This window comes from Vicugna pacos, chromosome 9 (assembly GCF_048564905.1).
Source record: "Vicugna pacos chromosome 9, VicPac4, whole genome shotgun sequence".
NCBI lineage: Eukaryota > Metazoa > Chordata > Mammalia > Artiodactyla > Camelidae > Vicugna > Vicugna pacos.
In genome coordinates, this window is record NC_132995.1 from 30617366 (window position 1) to 30629590 (window position 12225).

General features: G+C 47.5%; 1 protein-coding gene across 1 annotated transcript in view; it reads left to right on the forward strand.

The window, feature by feature from the left end:
• FTO (FTO alpha-ketoglutarate dependent dioxygenase) overlaps positions 1-6596 on the forward strand; it is a 344072-nt gene extending 337476 nt beyond the window's left edge. Inside the window, exon 9 of the mRNA XM_006207838.4 lies at positions 6263-6596. Coding sequence (XP_006207900.1) covers positions 6263-6416 — 154 coding nt within the window. The 3' untranslated portion in view covers positions 6417-6596. The remainder of the gene's footprint in view (positions 1-6262) is intronic.
• The last annotated feature ends 5629 nt before the right edge of the window (positions 6597-12225 follow it).

The following is a 12225-nucleotide window of genomic DNA, read 5'->3' on the forward strand; positions in this document are numbered from 1 at the left end:
TACAGGTTGAACAGATTGGATGTGACACCACATCACGGTTTTCTGCGTGAGTGAGGCCTCTTAACCCCGATGCCGGTTTACACTGTTGGAGGGGACGTAGTCCGATGTGGCCACCACCCTCATACAGGCCCACGTTTAACAGGAGCCAGAATGACTGTCCCCTCCTCACGGCACGTTAGAGTTCCAGAAAAAAACTCGGACTTGAAGAAGAGGGCTCTTTTTCAGTCCTAGGATATTTTCTGATGAATGTCTGAGGTTAAGCTGCTCTAGTGGTCAGAAGCGTGATGCCTTTCACACTTGTTTTTTTAGTGCTACAAGCCCCCCAACCAACATTGCCTGATCAACTGTGTTTTAAATACAGAATTTGTGTCACATAGGAAAGGGCTACTGAGGCATAATTCTACGCTTGTGTGGTACTCTGCATATTTTAAAAGGCTTTTATATACATTTTTTTATTTTATCTTCACATAGTCCAAAGAAGGAAAGGAACATTAACTTCGTGTAACAGTTGAAGAATCTAAGATGTCACCCCAGGGAATACATTTGACCACTAAACAAGTTTGAACTATGCAGGTCCCCTTATTCATGGATTTTTTTTCAATAAATATATAGTTGATCCTCCATATCTGTGGATGCAAAACCCAAGGAGGTGGAGGGTTGACTGAAGGGACTTGAGCGTCCGCGGATGGGGGGTCCTGGAACCAATCCCCTGAGGATACCAAAGGATGATTGTATAATTAGAAGTAGTTTATGCTCTTAAAAGTGAAGGTGTATCTTTCATCTCTATAGACAATAGACGCTTACGCTACTGGAACCTCTAAAGTCATTAGAATGAGAAGAAGACAAAGTTTTGTCAGTCATGTGCTGTAATGATTGTCCTAGAACTGTGAAAATAACATTTTGCTCCTTTCTTTCCCCTGAAATGGTTTGGAATCTCCTGAATGTCTAAATTTGGCAAGAAAAGCCAAGTAGTCAGGGAATAGGGCCCATTTGGGTCCAAATGGGAATCCATGAGAAAGATGGGAGCTGGTGGAAAGGGCCGTCAGGCAGATGTCCAGGGTCTGCCCGCCCCCACTGCCCCACCTGCCATTGGATTAACCTTGAGCAAGGCGGCCCTCACACAGAATGGGGATCAGACACCTACCTCTCCGTCCCTCTCAGGTTACTGGGAAAATAGAATAAAACAGTGCTGCGTATTAAGATTCTTTGGGACGCTTAAACTATATACCGAATGCATTTATTTTAATCAGGAGTTACTCTCTTCTTTCGCGTTAAAGAATTCTCTCTTAGGATTTCATTTTTCTTGTCTCCTCGGTGGCCCATGCTTGCTGATATTTCTCCACCAAGTTCTAGTTTTTTGTACTCCTTTTTTTAAGCTTGCTTATCCCAGTGAATCTTCTAGCCGGACCATTACTCCCAAAATCTGTATCATTTCATCACGAATAATGGAAATGTTACCTGTCCTTCTTTATTTGTTGTAAAATTTAGGGACCAGGAGGAAGACTGTATGTGTTTCCTTAAAATCAATGGCCAGCACATTACTGTAAAGCCTATTGATTAAAAACACAAAGTATAATGTTAGTCATTTAGTCGGTGAAGTGATGCAATGAGGGAAGAAATTTATCCTTTGACTCTTGCATTAACCTTTTATTGACGGCTTGCATACCCATAATTAACACACACTTTAGCTAAAGTGGTTAATTTTAGCATGGCGACCAGTGTTCACTAATGTAGCTGCAATCCCGATCACCCAAACGTTAAGTGCAGCCCTGGGGGAGTCAGCGGGCAGTGGGGCCCTGCATGAGTTACACCTGTGGGAGGGGACGACCTGGGCCCTCTGGACAAGCTGCTAACGAGCCAGCCAATGTGATACCTTTCAGTTGCTTCCTGTTACATCACTAGGTCATTCAGGGAAAAACCATTCCTAAGTAGCAAGAGTTTTGAGGGTGGCTCACAGAGGCCTCTGGATTGAAATGATGTGAATTTGGAAGGCAGAGAGAGATGAAGTAGATATTATCATCCTTTCCTCCCCTTGTAACGCTTCGTTAGAGGACCAGGGTTTTCTGAGTAGGTCTGAGTTTGTTTGCTAACCCAGAGCACTCAAAAGAGGATTTTTCTTTAGGATGGGAGCAGAGAGGACAAGGTTGAAAGGGGAAACTGTAAGTTTCTTACTGTTTCGCTGGGTTCAGAATGATCTGCTATCCTTGGGAACACTGAGTTTAGGGAAATGTTTTGTTTTGTTTTGTTTAACTTTCTTTAGAAAGATCCTGCAGCTCCAGCCATTAACACTGGCTTCTTTTGACGCAAAGTCCAGTGTAGATGACACCAGTACTCTCTTATTTTCTGGGTAGAAATTTGTCCCAAATGGAAATATTATTTGAATCAAAAATGAAAGCCAGGGTTTTCATGCCTTCGTGTGTAGACGATCTCTGCACACACTACACTGTATCAGCAGCAGCATCTCTGTTTGGAGGGAGGACCATCAGCATCCATAGGGCAGGCAGGGCCACGGCAGTGGATGCTTAAAAGGCTGCAGGTCACTGAGAGGTGAGATGCATGGCCAGTATATCAGCCAGGACTCTTTGGGTTGCAGGTGACAGAAAAACCTAACTCAAATAATAACAATGGAACTGAAAAAGTCTAAGCAAACCTGGGCTCAGGTGAGGCTTGATCCAGCTTCTCAAACCATATCACCCAGGACCCAGCCCCTTGCTGCATGGTAGCAAAATGACTCTGGTGGTTCCAGATCACACATCCTAATAGTTCATAGACCAGGAGATGAGAAAGTCTTTTTTCCCTTCGCTCCCAGGACAGTCCTCGGATTTCCTCTCTCACTATAGCCCCAGACTGGGTCACGTGCCTCCCCTGAACCACTCCCTGTGGCTGGGAGAAGGGGGTGCGCTGATTAAGTTAAACTAGTCAAGGCTCTCTCCTTGCGGTAGAGATGGAACCAGTCCCACTCAAACCACGTGGCCAAGCATGGGGACTGGACGGATTCCCCACAGGAAAATCTGAATCCTCTTTGTGGGAAAGATGGGAATAGATGCAAGACAGCAAATGTCCTCCCCCGTCAGGATTCCTAAAACATTTCTGAAGAGAACTTGGGCTCCCCTTATTGTGCAAGAACTACAGAGTACATGTGCTGAGAAACAGTCCGGGTTGCTTTCCTTTAAATGCCAAATCAATCCGAAACAACCGCCACTCAGAAAGTCCAACCACAGCGCGTTTTGTGAATTCTGGGTCTTCAGGAAGAACGGCTAAGTCTGCTTCTGTATCTCCAGAGCTTCCCCTAGAAAGAGCCAATCCAGAAGCCACCCAGTTAGTGGGTAGGGAGGATTGACGCAGGACCGGCAGGCAGCCCTCTCGGGGGCATCTCCCATGTCACTGGTACTCGTAGTAGAAGTAATGACAGTAGTAGTTAGTAATTATTGAGTACTGTGCACCAGAGAGTGTTCTAAGCACTTCGTATGTGTTAATTCATTGAACCCTCACAACAAGCCCGTGAGTAAGGTACTGTCAACGTCACCATCATCATCATCGCCGTCATCATCATTATTCCCACCTGACTGACAAGAAACTGAGGCTCAGCGAGGTGAAGAAACTCACCCAAGATGTCATGCCCCGGGGAAGCAGGGGCTCCTGGTGTCCAGAGAGCATCTTCTCACTGTGCTGCTCCATCCTAGGAAATCAAGGCAGAAGAGAGGCAGGATGAGTGATTTGAGCAGGAGAAATTAAAACCCAAAGGGGGCTACACCTTGAAGCCACTCTCAGTCCTTTCTTTTTCAGTCCCACCGTCAGGCGTGACGTTGACTCAGACAGTATAATTTGAGTTGGGGCTGACGGTCCCCTCTCGTAGGTGAGTACATGACCTCAACAGCAAGCCCTCTCCTGGGCCCAGTGGCTCCCATTGAGAAACTGGCAAGGAGCACTGGGCATGAAAGGGAGAGTTTTTAAGTGGCCTTGATCACTTCTCGGCCTTTTGGTTAAGATCAAATTTAAAGTGACCTTGAAAGATCGGAATTGGGGCCCTGGAAAAACCCAACAAGGGCTCTACCTCTAGCCTGGAGGGAGCCCGTGGATAGACACAGCTCCCAGCCTCTCAGGGCCTGCGTGAGAAGGAGGTGGTCCCCACATCAGCCGGGCCTTCCCGGCTGAAAAGAACAATAGCAGAAGATCAGAGCAACTTGCCCCAAAAGAAAACTGAGTGGGCCTGGGGGCGTGTACCGTATGGTTGTGCAATACAGTGTCAGCGAACTTCTGCAGCAGGTGTTAACATTTTTAATACTTCCTCCAAAGGAGGGGGCAAAACTCATTTGACAGGTGAAGAAGCATCTCTATTGACTTTTTACAAACCTTATGATATTCGAGGTGGATCAACACTTATCATAGCCCTTTAATCTGCCAAGCAGGATAATGTGTGCACAGATAATTTATCCGCTGCGAGATTGAAATGCTCAATTTGGAATAACTCTCCCTACCTGGTAAATCGAGCATCACTCTCCGATTCCGAGGCAGAGAGAAAGCACAATTTAAAAAGCTTTGGCGAGTTCCTTTGTAATTAGTCGCAGCTTCCCCCGAATATTAATTTCCGCCCATCCTTTTCATGTGATTTAGAGACTGTCTCCAGCACTACAGAGATGCTCCCTCAGAACCAGGACCGCGAGCGGCAGTGTCTCAAACACCTATCACTATTAAGTAGTCTGCAGAACACACCCTCTGTTCTTCGGTGCTGTGTGGGCTTATCAGTGCAAACAGTTTAATATTTATGCTAAGAGGATTGTCAAAAGCAGCTTCTGTTGCTTTAATTCTTGTTTTAAATAAATAATGAGAACATTTAAACACATTACTCTTCTTGGGGCCCTGAGGTCAGCTAATCTTATTATTTATGAAGTGATGTGCTACATAATAGTACTTAGTGCATGTTAACAGACGCTATTATCAGGGCCCGATGCAGAGAGCTGAAGATATATTGGAATGTTATGTGTAATGTACGACGGATTGAGTGCACAGGATGCCGGTAGAGCAATTAACCACGCGAGAAAATAGGTGTAAAGTTGAAGTATGTTTTCCCGTGGGGATCCCCACACCATTAATAATTCCCCAGAGAAGAAGATGTCTCTGTTAGTTGGGACCTTCTCTACCATCAGGCTTGGAAGCAGGGCCAGGATATTCCATTCGCTGACCTCTTCCTAGCGAGTCCTACCCGGAAGACAGATGGTGGGCATGACCACTTTTTAATTGATTTAGAGAACAGTGCAGGGGAAGGACCACACAACTCTTCCAAATAAACACAGAGTATTTCTATCTCGGTGCACACGCTGTCACCACCATGTGCTCCAAGAGAGGAGAGAAGTGGTTCACTCCTTCCTGCCGTTTGTGTTTTCTTCTCTCTGATCCTCATTTTTCAGATAAATAAAGCCAAAGCCACTGAGCTTTCCCAGACCGATTTCCAATAAGCTGGTCTCTCTGAGAGGTCAACGCCTGCCAAGGTGTGATGGTGTTGCCCCAACTTTTTTTCTCCGGGGCTGTAATTTCGTGGCATATGATAATTAATTTCTCCACTATTGATGAATAATCCATTTAATAAAAACCGTGATTTAAGTGTTTTCCTTAGGGAGTAACTCTTGCTAGCCTCTTAATTTAATTTTGTGGAAGTTTTCCCCACCTATTCATCAGTGGAAATGATTATTAACCTCTATTTGCATATATCCTTACAAATCGGTCTCTCCTTGGAGTGCCTTTTCCTGAGCACAGCAAGCGGGGACACTTGTAAATCTCCAGGATCTCCAGAGTCAATCCCGGTCTGTAATATTGTTTAATCTATTCTTGGACGTTTTAATGCAGTAAATTCAATTTAATCTTTCCCAGTAATCTAGTAATACATGGAAATCCCACAAACATTTAAATCTGATAATGGCTTAATCACACACTTTAAATAACAGTTGAGATAATGAAAAAAATAATTCACCGTTTTAAAGGCAGAGTAACTGAATTTCCCTGATGATTGGCTTTTACAAAGCCATTAGAGTTCATACAGAGCTGGGAATTGAAAAAGAAAGAAGTCCCAACACCAGAAAGAATTCTTCCTTCTTCTAAACACATCTGCTTTCTGCCTCCCAACCTCATTCTCCCGTATCAGCACCGCCGCCACGGAGGAGCGCCACCGGGGCGTCTGGCAGTGTGGCTCCAGGTTGCCTGCCGTGGGTCTGGGTCTTCCAGGCATTTCCTCCCAGGGATCAGCTACCTCTTCTTACTCTTCCAGGTGCCAGTGCCGAATTGCCCGATCTCTCCCCGCGGACCAGAAGCCAGAATGCCGGCCATATTGGGAGAAGGATGATCCTTCGATGCCTCTGCCGTTTGATCTCACAGACATCGTTTCAGAACTCAGAGGTCTGCTTCTGGAAGCCAAACCCTAGAGAAAGGGCACAAGTCTTGGGTGGAGGAGGAAAGGATATTTCTGGCTTCTCTCCTCCAACCTTGTTGTGGGCTCAGTCCAGGGCAGGATGGGTAGACTTAGCCTTGAGATCCTAGAACCTGGGTCCCAGTGGGAAACAGCTAGGGAAAGGAGCCCGGAATATTAAAATGGTTAAAAATGACACAGTGTTATAGTGAGTTGGTATATTAAACAAGAACCTCCCCCCCAAAAACGCTTCCCCACTTGGATTTGTTAACGCAAGCCATTCCTCTCCCAAGGCCTGGGAAGTGACAGGAGTAAGCCCGGCCTGTGGCGGAGCCTAACCTCCTTTCCTCTTGCCTGAGCCTTTTCACAGACCCTGCAGGGGATGACTCAAAAGTCATCTGGGCGAAGACCGAATTTAGAGGCGTTTAGCCCATTTCCTCATCGCACCCTTTAGAGGCTATGGTGTCCAATATGGTAGCCACTAGGCAGATGTGGCTTCTTAAATTTCAATTCAGTTTCAGCTGTCATTAACAATTCACCTCCTCAGTTGCACTAACCACATTTCAAGTGCTTAATAGCCACATGTAGCTAGTGACCACGATATTGGACGGCATAGACACAAAACATTTTCATCACCATAGAGGGTCCTCCTGGACAATACTTCTATCAAAAGTTTGAGAGCGGGAGATTCTGTTTTCCAATTCTGTGTAGCCACTCTCCCCAAAGGTTCAATAAATTAAAAGAGAAATGCCTCCTTGAAGAGTAGCCTCCTTCCCTTCTCTAAGACAGCCCTCAGGAAAAGCCTGGGTTATGAGTCTTGTACTCTGCACACAGGAATGGAGAGGCACTGAAAATTAAAGTAGACATCCTGTCTTCAGGAAGTTTCCCTGATCTAATGAAAGGGTCACCGCCCGACTTGCATTGCTTCATGGCTGTAGCCAGCAAACTACATATTTTTCTATAATTCCCCCATTCGCACATAGTGATTAATGGAATTGAGGTTTGAAGAACCCTAGTGCCCCATCCTGATGATGTTGGGGCAGCAGAGAGATGATACAGAGGTTGAAACTTGGGCTTTGGTTTTCGAGTGCCTAGATCAAAACACCCACTAGCTTGTGACCTTTGGTGTGTTACTGTGCCTCAGTTTCCTCATCTGTATAATGGGGATACTAAAGGCACCAAATCACGAGGTGAAGATGAAATGAAATGACCAAGCTACAGACTTAGTACAATTTCTGACCCGTAGTGAAATATCCAGTAAATATTAGTATTATCATATATCAGTAAGCTGACCTGCTGTAGGTGTGTTCCCCTCTCTCCCTCAAGCCTTGTGCCAGCTCTGTCTCGTGATGCCATTAACACATCTCTCCCTTTTGGGCCTGGCTCCCACCCTTTGGTGACCCTGGAAACCACAAAAATAGTCAGCCTCTCTCCCCAGCCTGTGACCGTCTCTGTACTTGTTTGCAGTAGTCCGGAGAGCTTTTTGGCCCCTCAAGAGGCGCACGGGGAACCAGGCTCTCTCCCACCATCAGAATCTCAGTGGTTCAAGGTGTGGGTTCTTTCACGCAGAATTAACCACAGAGAGACCACAGTACACAAAGCAGCGGGGTTTTATCATCTTGAAACTCCAATCTCATAGCCCTTAGATGAATTCCTTGATGTCCTCGAGCCTCCATCCCCTCGTCAGTGAAAGATGAAGCGCTGATTCGCTGGGTTGTGGGAGGGGTGAAGGGAAATCTCGTAGATAAGGAGTGTGGGGCAAACAGATGTCACCAACCGGGCAGCCTTGGGGCCACCTCGCCTAGTGTTTTTATTTAGCCCCACGGTGTCCATCCCTTCTTACAGTTCATTAGGTGCCAACATTTAAAATTTGGGAGATTTCTTAAAAATAAAAATGTGTGCATTCTCTTTAGAATTCAGAACACCTGCAGCCCTAGCCTCCATCCTCGCACGGCAAAGAGCTAGGTAGCATCCTGCCCCTCTTAGGTGAGCCGTGAACCCTCCGTGGTCTCCATGGCTCCCTCTTAACATTTATTGTGAACCTGACCAGCTTTACCCCTTCATGTCAGCACCCTCTAGACCTGCTTGCCTGCACCCCTAGAGTAGAAATATATGTTTAGTGCCTACCCCAGTATCATTGTATTACTCTCGAGCTGTGTTTGTGGACTGCTTGTACTAATATGTCGTGTGCATCATACACATTCATGAACAATAAAAGTATTAAAAGGATGAGATCAGAAACCAAGAGATGTCCTGCTCTTTTCTCCTGACGCCCCAGCAGGTGGACCTGCTTCCTTGGCCTGGGTGGGTGGGGCCCAGGCAGAGAGAGTTCTCAGAGTCAGTCCTCCAGGTGGGGGTCCAGCCAGGGTGGGAGACACCACTCCCTGGAGTGAACGCAAAAGGTAAGGTGATGTCTTCTCAGAAGTGGTGGCTTTCAGTGAGCATGAGCTCAGGGTGCTTGAGGGTCGCATACGCTCTCCGGGGAGGTTTCAGGAGAGTAGAAGGAAGAGGGGCAAGAGAGGATAAAAAGTGGGGGCACCCGGGGGTGCTGACAACCAACCCAGTTCCTACAGGACCCAGGGGATGCCTGCTCCTCCCCTGTGAACTAGTGAAGGACTTTCCGGGGGACACAGGCCATGTGTGTGTGGTGGAGAAGCAGGGAAGCTTTGCCCTTGAACCCACCTTGAGTCAGGTCCCCACTGCTACCTGCGAGTCTTCCCCACCCCATGGTCCCAACAATCTTGAGAAAAGTGATCTGAGTAGATAGATCCCTTTGTGTTGAGGTGCTTCTGGCTTTCCCTCCCTCCTCGCTCCCTCCCACAAACTTTCCTTGACCACCTACTGCAGCTCAGTGGTGTGGTGAGCCCTGGGCATCCAAGGACAGGTCCCTGCCTTCCACTGGCTCCCGTGTGCCCGCCCCCTGGGTGCCTGGGTATGTAGTGACCAGTAGGTACTTAGCTCTCTAGTGGGGAGACACACAACAAACCAACAAATAAGCAGATGGTTTCAGATTGTTGTAAGTGCCAGGAAGGCAACCCACTGGGTGAGGGGACAGAGCGTAGCTGGGGACTGATGAAGGGTGGCTTGGATCAGGAGCTCAGATGAGGAGCGGCTCCCCAGGAAAGGGAACAGGGGGTACGGAGGCCCCAAGGCTGGAAAGTGCTTAGAGTGGGGTGTTCAAGGAAGAAAAAGGGCTACTATGGGTAAAGCAGAGAAACAAGAGGAGAGTGAGGGAGATGCAGCTGGAAGGAAGCAGGACCAGCGTTTGGATGTGCTGTCAAGCACCCTGCAAAACACCGGAGGGCTCTGTGCGGGGAGGGGTGGGAGTAACTGGATAGGAGATTTCTTGTGCTTTTCGATGAGCGCTCTGGCTGCCGTCTAGATTCCAAAGGGTCTCAGTCCACAGGCAGGGTTTTCTGACGGGGAATTTCCCCGCAGCCAGATCTTGAGATGAGGGAGATGTCCTGCCGGCCCCTCCACAGGCACGAGGCAGTACCCCATCTTCTTGTTGCTTCCTTCGCAGCAGCATCCACAGCTCTGCCTCCATCCGTCCTGCCTTACCGGCATCTGCAGCCCTGGGGAGTTCGCTAGACAGAAGGGGAGGGGGTCATGGCATTGCTCACGACACAATTTTAGTAATAAGCTTCCAAATCCATCATGAACCTAATCGAGGGACAGAAGGAATGAGATTCCATCAACCCTATTTAATGGACACCCCACACTCAGGAGGCTTTTGTGTGTGTTTCGAGGGAAGGTATTTTCCAATGCAACTTTCTTCCCCCCCCCCACTCTAGTTAAGGCTGATTTTTACCAGTGGGCAAATTGCATACATTTGGATCCATGCCACGCTAAATACTGTTTATTTTGGAGATCTGTCAGAGGCAAGCCCGTGGAAGACAGGGGGGATTCTTACTTGAAAAGGCAATTCCCATCCAAACAGATTGAGAAGGAGAGGAGCAGCACGGATTAAAATGCACTGAAGTGGTAATGCCGTTTATCCCGTTTGCCTTTGTTACTTTGTGATTAAATGGTATTTTTAATTAAGTTTCATTGGGAGCCATAGGTATCGCAGTGTTGAAATCAATTTGACAGCCATAAAGGGGAAGGGAAGGCCCAGGAGTGCTGGAATGATTGCGGACTGCAGAGCGAGCTGGGAGCTTTAAGAGGCTTGGGCGGGGAAGGGGAGAGGCCGGAGAGGTGGCCAGGGATGTCTTCCGACAGGATGGCCATGGTGCCGGTGGCTGTCACTGCATCCGAGGGGCCGGTTTCAGGGGTTGTCAGGGAAAGGGATACACCTGGCTCTCTCGCTTACCCGAGAAACCCCAGTAGATTCCCAGGCTGCATGGGAACTTAAGTGTCCAAAGAGTCTGTTTCTCATTTCTCTCTTAATAACAAGGAGAAAGTGTGAGCGCCCCCAGACCCGGTGCTGCAGCCTGGAAGGACCAGACTTCACCCCAGCCTGTCTCTGCAACAGGGCTGCCCCACCATCCTCCATCGCTTCAGCTCCTGTTCTCACCAGACAGTCCCCCTTCCTATTCTCTCAGGACCCCGTCGAGGCAGAACCATCGTCCAGGCATCATGCCCAAACCTCCTCCCACAACTTAAAGCCAGTCCCCTTGACACCCCTGCTCTCTCTGTCCTTTCCCCATTGATCAGATTTTCAGAGTGTTTGGATTCCTGAGTGGCAGGAGAGGCTTCTGGCTTCCTGGTCCTGTGTGTGACCCTCAGGCCACCCTCCCTTTTAAACCTTTGTTTTCTTGTCTGCAAAATGGGAATAATAGGAGTGTACCGACCACCAAAGATTGTTGTGAAGATTAAATCGGTTGACGTGCGTATAAAATGCCTCCAGCCGTGCCTGGCAGGTGCCCGTCTGCAGTGAAATACCAGCTCTAATGATTATTATCCTGGTTTCCTGTGATAACAGTTGTAGCTCCGTGACTCCGGGCAAATCACTTGACCTCTCTGTGCTCCCGTCTTTGTTTATGTAACGCCTAGCTCGTTGGACTGTTCTGTCACCGCGATCATGCATATTAATGATTGCCTTCGTGTCCCTACTTAGTACCAGAACAATATGTTACCCTCTCATACTATCCCATTTGCTCCTCACAGCTTCCATTTTTCTCTAGGCGGATGGCATGTACCTTTTTATAAATGCGATGCTGTGAAAAATGACTCCTTCGTACTCCCCATTACTACAACAGGATTAGGTCGCCCCTTGCAATTTTAGATTTGCTTTAAAAATTCTTTGCCATCGCCTTTTAATGGATGGTCTGTGTTCAACAATTGTTTATTGACTCTGAATGTCTAAGTACCAGGGTCAGTCTATTTCCAGGGGAAGGAAGCATTAATTAACTCCCAGCATTAGATTCAGTGATTCTTTCCCAATGATGCAGTTCGTGGCTTTGCTTGCATTTTCTTTTCATCAGTCCTGAAAAAAATCGAGGTAAAATAGTTCCTCTGCACATGTGTGTCAAGCTAAATGGATAACAGCAGATACAGATCTGTTTGCCTGTCTGCACTTGCCTTTAGACAAAATTCATCAATTTTACAAAAGCCACTGACTAAACATGGCACCAATACAAATAGGTGCTCCCAGCACGCAGGTTTCCCCGTTGTTTTTAATCTGGTAAAGTGCTGTAGCGTCCTGCTGAGAGATGGGGAGTGCTGGCTCGGGACAGCACTGTGCCCCACAGATGGGGATGAAAAGGTCAAGGTCGTTCTATGGGAAGTTTATAAAAAGCTCAGTGGTTCCAGACCTTGTGTGCGTAGAGCACTCCTGACGCGCTTGGTTGGTGACTGTCTGCAGGAAGCTCCTACACGGTCTC